Source organism: Botrytis deweyae (genome assembly GCF_014898535.1).
Source record: "Botrytis deweyae strain B1 chromosome Unknown BDEW_009, whole genome shotgun sequence".
Classification (NCBI taxonomy): Eukaryota; Fungi; Ascomycota; class Leotiomycetes; order Helotiales; family Sclerotiniaceae; genus Botrytis; species Botrytis deweyae.
Window position 1 is genome coordinate 1,025,806 of NW_024066216.1, and position 13,998 is coordinate 1,039,803.

A 13,998-nucleotide genomic window follows, 5' to 3' on the forward strand; every position below is an offset into this window, starting at 1 on the left:
TCGTCGGATTTTAACAGTGGATAAGATTTTTCTGTTTGCTTTTTTCTTCCTACTGGAGTCAGATACTAGGATTGAATTTACATTTGCATGGTCGGATGGTATGATTTCAGGAGCCTCAAAAATTGGAAACTGCCCCTTTCTTCTCTCTCATTTGGCGAAATTCGACGTCTTGGCGGCCAGATAGGATCCGATCCGATGGAACTCGGATTCAAACCCGAACCCCAAGATTAGATGGATGGAAACCTCGCATCAAACTCACCATTAGCAGATGACGAATAATATCTCATGATCGTACAGAATGGTTGCAGCAGGAATATACTTATACGAATGATCGATCGCATGGATGGAAAGATACCCCCCCTTTTACAAGATTTCTTTTGTCAATGGAACAGAAACAAAACACTTGATTCGAAAGTTCTCGCATTCACATTTCAAATGGTGGTGCGTGCAGACAAATATAGATATAGCATAGCATAAAATAGCGTAGCGTCGTGCAGCGTATTCGGATATACCTGTGGGAAATTTGGGTATAGCATGGTATTACAGGTATCGCAGGCATGGCGAACAAATGGGCATAGCGAAAGCATAGTATACCCTTTGAATTGAACTATTTTTTTTGGCCTTTTTCGGAAGTGTGGTTCCTTCGCTATTTTGATGTAGATTTATGTGATGGATAAACGTCCCATTTCCATTGCAATCTCACTCGGAGGTTCATTCCCATTTTAATGTCGTCAAACTTGAGTGATCATTAGTATAATATAGGTAGGTAGTATAAAAAGGTTTATTGAATCGATTTGTCCATCCATTTCATCCATCCAGGAGACCAAACTCCGTCCATATATTTTTGAGCTAGGTGGTTAGATACCTGTGATTCTCTCATAACATAGCATAGAGCAAGCATACCGCCCTTCTTTCAGGCGATTCTTGCCATAACTCCCACGCGCTCCAGCGACTCAGCCCGAATATGCACTCCCACTTCGCGCCCAGGCCACTAAGCACTCTTACAATAATTGGCTGGAAAGCTCCCTTTCACCCCCCTTAACTCTCCATCCCACCAATCGTCTGTACTTCCCGTTTTCTTCGTAACCTTAATCCTATCACCTTCTTTAAAACTCAAATCTCCTTGTCCTTGGCCCTCAAAATCATAAAGCGCTACCACAAAAACGCCTCCATGAGAAGAACCCAGTCTCTTTGGGGGAGGGGGAGGAGGTTTCTTCTTTCCGATTGCAGAATTCACTGCTACGCCTTCATTGGTTGACCCGCGCTGAAAATAATCCAGAGATGGGCCTGCAGGAGCATAAGAGGAGGAATGCGTAGAGACAGGTGTGAGATGGTTGGAGTAGTCGCTAGGAGTTGGGGTTTGAAGAGGCTCGTTGTAGTCGTTGTCAGAGGTTGTAGGTGGTGAGAAAACGGGGACTGTATGTTGGGTTGATGGAATGCGAGGACGAGAGGCGGAACGAATAGGGGGTGGACGATCGGGCTTAGGAGATCGCGCGTCGGAATATGTGGTTGAGATGCTTGGATTGGGAGATGGATCGCGGTTTGTGCTCATAGATTGGTTCGAGGGACGACGGGAAAATCCATTGCGGACATTGAGACCGGTTATGGATTTTGAATTGGAGCTTGGATTTGCACTTTCGTCGCTGACATTCATGGGTTGGTGAACGGCTTTGCCGCGGCGGATACAATCTATGAGTTCGACTTCTTGTTTTATAGGGTGATAGTCTTGATTCCAGACTGCGATGACGTCTTCCATCGGGGGTGGAGGAGAAGGGAGGCCTACATCTTCGCAGTAGTTGTGCAATGCTGTGTAGTATTGGGCGAGCAGCGTATTCTGAATCATAATTTGTACGGCAAGTAAATGTGGTAGGATCGAAAAAGCTGCAGCGATTATAGGTGGTAACGTTTCTCTGAGATGAGCGTCTGCATCTTTAAATGCCTGGATATCAATTAGTACTACTCTCATTCGTTGACAATGTCCCTGCAATAGTCGGGAGGGACAATTCTCTTGAGGATCCATTCTTATTAAGTATTGGTGTGATGATTGTGTAGGTGCATATTTGAAGCCTCAAAAAACTGTCCCTCCGGCGATGGAAGGGTTATTCAGGTACCAACCTCTGCTGCCCTGCCTTGTTCCTCTTCAGCCTTTGCCAAAGCGGCGTTTTCTCGATCAGTCCTCTTCATCTTAGCAGACCCTTTATTGACCTTATCTATATATCTTTCCCAGTCTAATCTTTTGTTTTCTCGTTTCTTGATCGTCTTTCGAATAGGTTGTAGAAAGTCCTTTGCTTCCGTAGCCGGTTTTGTAACTCGAGAATCCATCATCATAACTTCTTCCAGTAGATCTGTTTTTAGTTCCGTATATGTTTCCTTCAATTTGATAGTTCGCTCCATTTGTTGGCGAGGGGTAACTGCTGGGTTGTCTCGATGAGCATCGCTGGTGCCTACAATGGGCTGATATAACTCCTCGAAACTTAGAGCTGTATTTAATTGAGAAGAAAGTATAGACACCCATGCGTCTCTCCATGCTTTCGAAGCTTCAATTATCTACTTATGTATATCAGTAATGTACTACATAGCGATAGCATATGGCGCGATGTTCAGGCAACTTACCATGTTGAGCATCTTATTCGCATCTTCGTAATCGCTCAAAAGTACAGATACTTTGGCAGTATCGCCAGGACCTTTGTGCCTGATCTTGCCAATCTGCCGGTGCATAGAATTCATTTTGTGTGTGAAAGAATGTATCAATGAGATAGTAGTTGTCAATACGTGCCACTTATCCCTACAAGATAGAGAAAAATGAATGAATTCCACGTAGTTGATTTTCAGGTGATTGAGAAGATGTTCAATGTTGATACCTCGCAGTAGGGACAGCTGTCAATAAATCAATTGATGAGATTTGCAACATTCAAACACAGCCCCGTTACTGGATTAAAGAAAGTTTAGTGGAGTGAGTGTCTCTAATAATGATCTTTTCTGGAGTTGTATCGTAGGATTTCATTTGGAAAATACTACCCAGGTAAGCAGCACCAAAAAGATGTACTGAAACTCCAACCGGTTCGCGGGGTTGAGATGAATGGCCTGTGCCTCCTTAAACAGAAACCAGCCTCCCGACTTGGAGTGACATAATTTGGTTGCCCAGAGAGTACCTAGGTCGTCCCCTCCTACCAGGTAGTCATACGAATGTAATTACGGTACGTTTACGTTATAATAATGATATAGGTACGTGTTTATTGTATAGGGGTGTCTTTTCCAGAGTGATTAAGATTGCTGAATCAACCTTCAATCCTTATCCCAATACGGTATTTAAAGTTCAAAACCTCAATGTTCGACCCCATCTGGACTTCGAATGAGAATCTCCATTTCAGCCCTGTTGAATGTAAAAGCGGCTTGCTATATTTCTTGTTTCAAGGACAATGAGCCTTCTGGATCACGTCAGATATCTTAATTGATTCATGAAACTACCAATTTGTTAAAGATTCTTCCTTTCTTTTCTAGGAAGTACATACTAGGTAGGTACCTGGGTATACCTAGGTATCTAAAACGAATCTATAAACAGCTCGTATGAAAGTCGTAAACCCTCACAATGTTCCGGTCGAAACATAGCGAAGCGATCATAACATCCATACGTTATATGAACTATCTTTACATTACTAGTCTGGACTCTGGAACGTCCCGTCATATTTTTGAACATGGATTAGTGGATTAGGGGGCTATCATTATATAAGCTAGTGGGTACCATTTTTCGGATCTATCCCCATCCAACAACTATTTATTAGTCGGTTGCTTAGTGAATTTTCTACATCGAACGTCCTTGGTCCGGCTTTTTCTTAGGGGTTTACATGTTGGAATACAAGCAGTAAGGTATCGATTATCCTTTTAACATAGTCTGAACCCAAGCAGCAGCGGTGATATCCCAATTTTGAGGATATACAAGATGAGCTGTAAGATTAGTACCGCTAGCACATACTGGATCGTCAACATTGCAGTAGTCTGCAATCTTTGAAGCATATTGGTTTTCGAAGACCGAAATCTGTGAAGCAGTTCTTGGATATTTCTAGGAATTGGTCAGTCCTTCTTTTGCTCATGTTTTTTCCGGCTTCTAGACCATGATATGCCGTGGCTCTGTCAGCATTACTTACGCCAGTTACATTGTTGTTCCCGACATCAAAGCTCTCGTTGGGGATGTGTCTTGGATCGCCATATAGGACTAAAGCTGTCATGCGTTCCCCAACTTTCGAGTTAATGGGGAGTGATCCATTTCCAGCACCGAGAATCTCATCTCCGCCTCCACCAGCTAGCATGTCTCCAACAACCATAGCACCCTGTTCGAATTAGCCTAGATTCAACATCTTACAGAAAGATAACGCACTTGAGAGTAGGCTAGAAAGATAATTTTCGAATCTTCACATGACTCTGCATAAGCATTAAACTGGTCCTGAGCAGCCACAAGCCCTTCAGCATAGCTGTTTGTGGAAGTGAGGAAGTCTCGTCTGTAGCAGGATATAACACTTTCGTAATCAGTGCCTGGATTGGCATCGGTAATCAACCCGGCCAAGCTCTCGAGAGTCCCAGGGTAGCTCTCAGTCGTTCCACGGGCGATAATCAAATGGACTGGAGCACATGCAGTGCTATTGACAGGAGCTCGAGATTGATGTGCCACGCGAGCGGTTGCCAGAGCTGGCAGGAGCAGCATAAGCGACGAGGCAAAAGGGGTCAACATAATGAAAGTATAGATGAGCGATAGAATTTCAAGCAAGTAACCAAACTTTTATCCAGGGAGTCTTTGGACTTAAGTACATTTAAATAACTCATCTACAATTGAAATTGTGGACCATTCAATACCTTAAATGGCAGTTGAAACGCGTGGCAATATAGCGATTGGGTAGATAGTATACACAGTTGAAGAACTCGGTGCCGACATGAAGATATCGTCCAGGGGAATAGCCCATGATTTTCACCCCGAGATTTATCGTCGCTCATGAAATACACAAACTTTAATGTTCAACTAAATCTAAGATTTCCAGACTTCAAATTCAATCTCAAACAATGAAGTTCCAATATACATTTATGGTTTTCATCCTTTTGCCCCTCTAATCGTATCGATATGGCTTATAGTTTAGAATGAGTTCTTCTCCTTCTTAGATTGTCATTATTTGTATAAAAGACCCTCATTCCCCAATTCAACTTTTAATGCCTATACGATTTCAAGCCTTGATAGGTATTTAAACTTAGTCACCAGTTATATAATCTGCAAATTTTAATTCAATGACTGACACCAATATAACAGATTCGTTATCGGGAACTCCAGTTATCAGCACGTGTTAGCGGGGAGTCGGCGCGTTAGATCAGAGTATCATTTCTAGGTTTCGCGTCACGTAAGGAAACAACGAAATCCAAAGATTGATTTTCAGGCACGACGAGGACTTTTCCCTTGAAAGTTGCCTACTGCTTGACAATCCCCTTGACACTATGAGTCATATCGATTATTCTCAACTCTCCAAAAATGACGGCCTCCGCCAATGTTGCCATGTCTATGGACGTTCCCCCAGATCAAAATACCGCTCCAGTCCTCGAATTTCGTTGCCTCTATACAGCTGATACACGTCGAAAACAGAAGCGTTGGCAAGATGGGCGACTCAAATATCACACTTTCAATAAGCGTGTTATGGTGTTTGACGAAAGATCGAATTTGGTGGGAGATGCACATTGGCGCGAAAAAGCTCCACTTGACGAAGGGGCCGAGTTGGAGTTGGAAAGAAATGGAATATTGGTCGAAGTGTCGGAGTTTATGGAGAAGAAGGACCAAGATCTTACCGAGCTCATTGACAAAAGAGTTAAAGAAAGGGAGGAGAGATTTATTGCAAGAAACGGAGACTCATCACCAGCACGATCCGCAGCATCTATCATTCGGTCGCAAACTATTGCTGCGGCTCATTCAAAGCCGAAACCACTCAACTCTATACTCGGCACACCTTCCGGTCATTATGGAAAGGCACTTGTGTCAAAGACGTCTCCATTCGAACAACGGCAGATATTAAATGCTATAAATGCCGGCGAAACCGAAAGTCCTAGGCCTACGAAAAGAAGAAAGGTAAATGAGCCGCCACCCAAAAATGGATTTGCGCAAAATCTTATGGGGGCTACTTTGTCATTCACGCCGACACCATCGAGCGCGGGACCTATAAGATATGAGTCCTTAAAGCTGAAGACAGTCCAACGACCAGATGTTAACGATATTAAAGAAAATGTGGATCATGATGAAGACATCCTGTCAAACGGAAGACAAGGTCTGGCAGGTCACATCACTAGGGATGTAATTTCCTCTAAGAGTCGAATGCAAGCAAGAAAGAGAGATAAGCCCGAGAAAAGTGGATATGCTAGCAATCTTACCGGAGCATCTCTATCACTTTCGTCTTTTCGTGAAGCTACGCCTAGAAATATAGAAAGGAATGCAGTCGTGCAGAAGAAGCAACCGAAAACAATCGACTTGTCAATGGATACAAGCTCTGACGAAGATGGCCGCTCAATTTCAGTAACAAAGCCAAGGGAAGTTGCCCGGAAAAAGAAGGAATCTCTACCCAACATATCTGAGCAGACACCGCGATTATCATCCTCGACATCAGCAATTACACCAGTACCTAAACAAGTAGCAAAAGTATCGAGTACAAAGCTGGAGTTTCAAAACAATGCTTCACCACTGAACAAGCCACAGGAAAGATCTCATTCGTCTCTACGTATCAAGTCTCGCCCACGCAATAAGATGTTGATGTGTATGGATCAACTCGGCTCTCGATCTTCTCCATCAGAATTACAGGGAGTCAGCGGATCAAGCAAGTTAGATTCTGTGATTCGCCCAGCGATACCATCTTCCAGCACCCAATCTATTCAATTGTCACTAGAACAAGAGACCACCAGATCTACCGAGCTAAAGCATGTCTTGCCAATAGTGAGATCATCTTCGCCTCGCAGGCCGACGATTGATAATGATTTAGGAAACAATTCGGTCAATGATGATGGAAACGATGGACCGCAAATCTCACAATGTCAGGACAATCTAAGATTTAGTGATCTTGAAGAGCCTCTGTCCTCTCCAGGGAACATTGGTATCAACCATCAAACAATAGATGCTATTCTGTGTCGTACTCGTCCTCCAGAGGCTCAGAAATCTATGCCTATAGTGGCGCCGGCCACGAGAGAAGATCAAGAATATTCAGTATCCAAACAACAATGTCAATCGGAGAACATTGAAGAGGGATCTGGACAGCCTGGCTTAGAACATCTCACGACCCTGAATGAGAAGATTCCTCAGGTAATCGAACAGAAAACTCAAGATCGTGAACAAATTTCACAAAAATCACCTAAAACTCTACCCGAGACGTCAAGAACTACCCAGAAACAATCCAGAAATTCTACTGGCCTGCATGAAGGTACCGCTTCGGACCGGGCCTCAACGACTGAAAATGTCGAGACGCGTCTAGAATCCAATGTGCCACCTTTAGTTACAGAAACAGACACGACAGCAATTTCTAACTCTACCTCTAATCCTCATCTCCCTGATAACGATTCTCTCATAATACCAAACCCTGTAAAAAAGATAACCTCTGCGACATGTGCCCTCCAACAAAACTTGGCAGTTGCAAAAACTACGATATATCCCAATTCCGACATTGCGAGCAAAAACGACTCCACTATTTTGGAATCAAAAACAGTCACAGTATCATCAAATTCTGCTGTTGCACCTTGTATGCAGTCGAACGTTATCGACTCAGATAAGATCTTGGTAGGCATGACATCTAACGGTTCTACTTTCAATGCGACTGGCCGCTTCATGACCAAATTGGTACCGACACGGAATCAGCATCAAGTGGAGAGATCCCTGATCAAGACGAGTTCTAGTCTGATTGACCAAACTGCGGCTTCTTTCACAGTGGCACAATCTTCCAAAAATGTCGAAATTAAGCAGTCACCGAGCTCAATTCCAGACATTTTTCCCGTCGAAGAAACAAGAAATGATGAAACCAGTGGATTCATGTCAGCAAATCAGATAGCAGAGAAAGAATCACAAAATCGTACTTCAGAGGCCTTCACTTCTGGAGATCAGGGTCCTTCACGGCCTAGAATCATGAACCCCGCAACTCGTGGAATGTCAATTCAAAAGACTGCCAAGAGAACCCTGCACGCACTACCTAGATCTCCACCTGTCAATCAAATGGGTCCACCCGCGGCCATTCTTGGAGGCCTCGGAAGCGGAAGGAACACTACAAACGACATAACAGGGAATCTAGGGAATGAAAGAGACGTCAATGGGCCATGGAGCAGAGAATCCTTTGATTTGTTTGGACCATGGAGGCCGCCTATACAACAGTCGTGAAGAACTATGCTATCCGCGCCTTATCGCTCGCCCCACCAGACTATTTGGATTATCTACTTATCTAATGAACCCATGGAGTAGCCACTTCATCCTGACATCAAGTTCCGATTGTCAAATGAGAACGGTCTTTATCAAGCTGTGAGCTCCTATCGGCCAACCGCATTCAAGAGATTACCTCCAGCCGTGAAGAGTCGAGGAAGTCGCAAAAGCTCGTATTACTTGGGAACTCTTGGGCACTGGTGCTTCAAGGGCGTTGATAGGGCGGGCTTCTACGTTTCAGAATGCACAATCGTCGTGTCTTTCCTCCACAAATAATCAATTACTTCGCCACACAAGTAGTCGCCGCCGCTTTTTTGAACAATCGCTACATGTAGCAAGTATCGTAATGCTGCCTCGTACCTAGGAATCGGACTGAGACTTAGCTATTTTACGGTTGAATTGTAATAGGAGGTTCTTTGGTGTACCACATATTACTGTTTTCACAATCATAGCAGAATATACCTTGTCTCTCAAAGTACAGATTGAACCAGCCACACTTCCAGAACATCTCTTATCTCCACTCCAATTTCGCTAGTAATCAGAACGAGCAAGCACTTGCACCGCCTTCATTTGCGAAGCAAGCTTTCACCGTCCCTTGGCAGCTCGTCCCATTGTTATTCAAACGTCAACATCATTTGATTGATTCGTGACAATGTGTTTTTATATGTTCAATGTCAATTTCCTCTTCATTGACTAGCGTTAACGTCACATACTTCACCGAAATCCCTGCAGTAGTGGGTAGGTTCGTTTAAAATGCTTGGGGCGCTGTATCAATTGAGTACCGCGTGGCCAGCCTCATCTCACACTGAATACTTATCCAGCATGCACCCCCCTTCTATTAACAGCCGTGTATAGATTTTTTCATCTGCGAACTGTCTCCTGTCAGTTTCTTCATTGTTTGGCTACTCCTTCATAATATACGGTTACCAGCACAGGAACATCCTTGTGACCGGTTCTGTTCTTGTATCCTTTCCGATCCAATCTTTTAGGCTTCAGCCTTACTTCAATTCAACATTTACCACCCAAGAGTCACAACCAACGGTTGAAATCATCTACTCCTGATCAGCCCACAAAAATGTTTCGTGGAGGATTACCATCATATCCATATCTGCGGCCACCTTCGCCTGGGCCTCGATCTCATCGGAAAAGAGTATCGGTGAACACCTCATCAAGCCAGACATCGTCCCCTTCTTCATCTACACATGCTGCCGGTGTCGAAAAGAAACCCATACCTCCGGAGAAATTCCAAAGTGCTCTGAAGCTATATAGCGAGTTTCGGATGAAAGAAGGATTGGCGCAACGATCCCCGGACCCAAACGCGACATCGCCAAGTAGCATTGTGTCATTTGGTGCTCCTGGACCTCTCACCAATGCCTCTCGGTCATCTCAATCTAAAACTGTACATTCGTTTGATGCAGCCCCTTCGGATTGGTCTTCGGTGATATCATTCGATACCAGCAGTCAGCATTCGGTCAAATCTGGAGCAAAGAATAAAGCAATCTCTTATAAAGGCAAAGCAGTATCACAACGGAAAAGGAAAAGGTTCCCCCCTGTGCCTAAAGCCGAAACGGCCTTAATTCGACATTTAGGGGCTTGCGGGAAATGTAGAGGTCGTAATGTCAAAGTATGTGGTAGCAGCCTCTTTTTGTTGATACTTTGTCTGATTCCGCGTTTTAGTGTCCCTTAGAACATCACGATATCGAAAGTCTAGACCGTGCCCTACAATCAAGTCCTAGCAAACAAGAATTCGACTCACAGTGCTACAACTCGACTTCCCCTATGAACGAGTCTCAAAATGCAAAAACCCCTTCTGGACAAGCTACACCAGTCAATTCGCAAGTACAATATGAACTGCAGGGTATCGGTGAGAAGTTTGATGTCGCGCCCGACATATCCCTCGATCACGATTTGATCCTTTCGCCCATTATTGATCTGGAGACCAGCCAAAGCCAAAGTGAAAACGGCTTATCGACCTCCATAAGTCTTGAGACCCGTGTTGCGAACCACTATTCCCCCTTCCGACATGGTGGTCAATTTCCTCTTGGCGTTTGGGATTGTTCGACTTATAAATGTTACTTTCTTGATGGCGAATGTCGGCACTCCTTCGTTGATGAAGAATCTTTACAGGCACATTTTGAGGACAGCCACTTCGAGTTTACCCGCATTGATCCTTGTCTTAGATTGATTTGCACTGAATGCTTTTGTGTGACCACCTCTCACTCTTGCGGCTGTGGTGGCACAGTGAAATTGTTCATCTGTGGGAATTACATACCAACTGGACATTATCCTTCCGAACCGTCGCCTAGAACATCCTATTCCTATACTGGATTAAACATACCCACAATACTTTCAGACGATTCTTATACAAATACAGCTTTTGGACAAGGGCTTGGCTTTCATACCAACGGGACTCAGAACTTCGGCAGTAACGCTAACAGCATCTTTTATGGCGATGGCAGTAATATGTACCCAAGCCCCAATTCCTCCACGTATGGTTCCTACAATTATGATTCTACACAACCCGGTGGGAATCGATATAATGGATATGCATGGGCGCTGACTCTGGGAGCAAAGAAGGCTACTGAAACTCCTGTACCCTATTGCGTGATGAACTTCAGACAAACTTCGAGGCATCAAAAGATATTAGTATATGTATTACTTTCCTTGATACTTATCTTCACTGGCTTTCAACTCTTCCCCTGGATTATATCTACCGTCTCGAAAATCGATCAGTTTCTACCTAGTATCCCAACTCTAGGATTCATAGGATTTCTGATATCTTTTGCTACAAGTTGGGCTACGAGACATGTTCATTCTTCTCGCAAAGCTAAGCAATGCAAAATGGTAAGTGCTGATGACTGCTTAGCCATTCCTTTAGCTTAGTGGATAGGCTCTAACGATTGTCGTTTTTACAGCGTCGATGCCCCCTTCATACTCTTACACCCCTCAACCCCCAATACGGCCAAAGAGTAATTCCTGTCTTGATACATGCGAGTGTTTCATGAGTTGATGGGTTACGCACCTCGATAATTCCTACGCGCAACGCAAATGATCATTAGCTCTGGGACCCAGGGAACAACAATCATCACGACTAATGATTCACCTTACCAACCTCCTTCACAATCACGCTCCTCTCATGCCATTTGACGTAATGATATTTCCTATGTTCTATAATTTTGGGTTTAGCATGGGATAGGATGGGTGTATATTGTCCTCTTTCTTTCCTACCTTTGCATTGGATTAAACGTGTCGCGCTCAAAGCACAGAACGTTTGCGCAAAATTTACTCGCACTTCTCATCTCTCTTTTTCTTGTTGCTCATGTTTATGGGAAATGCGGCTGCGTGATTGGTACATGGATTGGGAAAAGGGACACTTCTCTATTACCAAGGAGTATAAAACAGGACATGAAAGATATGGATGAATGAACAGATATGATGAATGAACGGATATGATTGCAGAATTTTAAGCTAGCGAAATTTATACTTTTTGGGTTTTATTTGACTTTTCTTTGTCGCATCTTCACTTTAATTGAATTCGCCGGCGAGTCAGCGGGGTTGATCTCATTTACACAGCGACTGCTTCCTCATCCCTACATATCGCACAACTCCGCCGAATTGTGCATCAATCCAAGTCTTTTGATCTACAGCTGACGTTGGATTTTTCGATCTGATTCTTTTTTAATGAAATGCAATCAATCTATCTAGTACTCAAAGCAATTCAGCTTGGTGAAATCGGTCCACTTTTGGAGTTACAACGCACTGAGTACTTGTGTAACACGTGATTACCAACATCACAAGCCGTCCCCTCCTCCGTGGTGGGGCGATGAGGGGGTTGATTACAAACCCAATTGTTTTAGCTCGCTAACTTACACAATGTTGCAGCTTTGGCGGCTGAAAAGGGGTGAACATGTGCTCATCATGGAAGAAGGTAGAATGTAAAATACGAGTGGAAACTGAAGGCGGGGACGGGGACGGACTTGGAACTGAAGCACAGGTAGAAATGTGGAGATATTTGTTGTACCTGTGTTATCACCCATCCACCTTGGTATCTATAAAAGGGAAGAACGACCTTAGGTGACATGTAATTTTTAAATCTCAACTAACTGGTCCTCTTCTCTTCTCTTCTCTCTGCCCTTTTACAAACAATTCAACCTCAAAGTTATACACAAAGTACTCACAATCACAAACGTACATTCAATCATTCATCTAAAATGGCTCTCTCACTCTACGATATCTCAGTTGTCCCTTTCATCAAGAGCCTCAAGACATTATCAAGTCAGTCTTTCCTATCTCATTCGCTATATCTCTCCTCCCATTTCACTTTGTACATTGATTAACAGCGTCTCCAGAACTCCTCGCAAAAGGACAAGCACACTTTGAAGATGAATCTAAAATTATCAACGCAAAATTGATCGATGATATGGGAGATTTGATTTTCCAGATCCAAAGAGCTTCTGACGCTGCTAAGGGATTGGCAGTCCGGGTTGCTGGTGCAGAAAGTGTTGCTTTGGAGGACAACGAGAAGGATGTGAGTTTAAGTTTGGGTTCACTGTTTTTCTTTTGGAGTAAAAATGAGGGCAATTGGGCTTGCAGGAAACAAAGTAGTTCATCGAGTGATGAACATGCATCTTTGTGATCACCCATATTTGGGTAGAAGTATATCAATTGAGATCTGGCATTCGACAAAAGTCTAGAGTTAGGGTGGGGGTAGAAGAGCTTGTGTAGGCACATGGCCTCCACTCGCAGTCCGAAGCTTCTTGACTTTTGCCTGCCACATCTCATTTTCTCTATGCTGTTTATCCCTCAAACCTTCGACCATACAAGGTTCCATCATTCTAACAACCTCTACAGTTCGCCGCTCTCTATACCCGTATCAACCGCACAATCGAGATTCTCGAAGCCCTTCCCTCTACCTCTACAGATGGCAAGGAAGACACCGAGGTAGTATTGAAGCTCCCAAGTGGAGACCTGAAATTCACTGCCAAGGACTATGTTCTTAACTTTGCAGTTCCAAACTTCTACTTCCATATCGTTACTGCTTATAACATTTTGAGGTATGTTTCAATATATCTAATTTCCCTGAAGATAGAAAGATGACTAGGCAGAGGAGTTTCGATAAGACATTTGGAAGATAAACTAACGCGGATGTGTGTACAGAAAGGAAGGCGTACCGGTTGGAAAGTTTGATTACCTTGGAAGAGGTAATTGATAATACTGTAGATGACGGAGTAAGGAAATGGTGTTTTACTACCATGATGGAGATTGGGAATTCATCCACGGCATTGATTTTAGCTCCACGACCAATGAAAATTTACATTCTTAAGACAATTCCTTACATGCGCTATATACTTATGAGCCCTTTTCCAGTCTCCTGATTTCTTACTATGCAAGTGTTATATATCAACTTAAGCGATTACAGATATTTTAGTAATCATCATATCATACTCGTCATATCATACTCATCATGTCATGCTCAACATTAACCTTCCCCTTAGGGCTGAGAGCAAAACGATAATTCACTTTCACAATAAATAGTATCTTCTAATCAACACTAGCATACCCTCTCAACAACTAGCTCCCTC

At 43.5% G+C, this 13,998-nt stretch overlaps 5 protein-coding genes across 5 annotated transcripts; 3 read left to right on the plus strand and 2 right to left on the minus strand.

Moving 5' to 3' along the window:
• Positions 1–628: 628 nt before the first annotated feature.
• On the minus strand, positions 629–3,040 carry EAE98_004927 (uncharacterized protein). The gene is made up of 3 exons (XM_038952548.1): positions 2,614–3,040; positions 2,116–2,547; positions 629–1,939 (listed from the first exon to the last, which is right to left on the minus strand). Exons 1-3 carry the CDS (start codon positions 2,725–2,727, stop codon positions 992–994), a joined length of 1,494 nt encoding a protein of 497 aa, XP_038811198.1. The 5' UTR covers positions 2,728–3,040; the 3' UTR covers positions 629–991.
• An 834-nt stretch (positions 3,041–3,874) lies between these two features.
• EAE98_004928 (uncharacterized protein) lies at positions 3,875–4,981 on the minus strand (the record flags this gene model as incomplete). The annotated part of the gene is made up of 3 exons (XM_038952549.1): positions 4,376–4,981; positions 4,146–4,328; positions 3,875–4,060 (listed from the first exon to the last, which is right to left on the minus strand). Exons 1-3 carry the CDS (start codon positions 4,724–4,726, stop codon positions 3,875–3,877), a joined length of 720 nt encoding a protein of 239 aa, XP_038811199.1. The 5' UTR covers positions 4,727–4,981.
• Positions 4,982–5,509: 528 nt separating this feature from the next.
• EAE98_004929 (uncharacterized protein) lies at positions 5,510–8,377 on the plus strand (the record flags this gene model as incomplete). Its single annotated transcript, XM_038952550.1, has 1 exon — positions 5,510–8,377. One exon carries the CDS (start codon positions 5,510–5,512, stop codon positions 8,375–8,377), a length of 2,868 nt encoding a protein of 955 aa, XP_038811200.1.
• A 1,114-nt stretch (positions 8,378–9,491) lies between these two features.
• EAE98_004930 (uncharacterized protein) lies at positions 9,492–11,421 on the plus strand (the record flags this gene model as incomplete). Its single annotated transcript, XM_038952551.1, has 3 exons — positions 9,492–10,040; positions 10,094–11,260; positions 11,332–11,421. 3 exons carry the CDS (start codon positions 9,492–9,494, stop codon positions 11,419–11,421), a joined length of 1,806 nt encoding a protein of 601 aa, XP_038811201.1.
• A 1,206-nt stretch (positions 11,422–12,627) lies between these two features.
• Positions 12,628–13,625, plus strand: EAE98_004931 (uncharacterized protein; the record flags this gene model as incomplete). Its single annotated transcript, XM_038952552.1, has 4 exons — positions 12,628–12,691; positions 12,766–12,944; positions 13,268–13,470; positions 13,574–13,625. The coding sequence occupies 4 exons, from the start codon at positions 12,628–12,630 to the stop codon at positions 13,623–13,625; spliced, it is 498 nt and encodes a 165-aa protein (XP_038811202.1).
• Positions 13,626–13,998: the final 373 nt, after the last annotated feature.

Coding starts and splice junctions, on each gene's coding strand:
- EAE98_004927 (XM_038952548.1), bottom strand. CDS start 2,727: ATGAATTCTATGCACCGGCAGATTGGCAAGATCAGGCACAAAGGTCCT. Junction 2,548..2,613: donor CGAATAAGATGCTCAACATG/GTAAGTTGCCTG, acceptor ATACATAAGTAG/ATAATTGAAGCTTCGAAAGC. Junction 1,940..2,115: donor AACAAGGCAGGGCAGCAGAG/GTTGGTACCTGA, acceptor ATTGATATCCAG/GCATTTAAAGATGCAGACGC.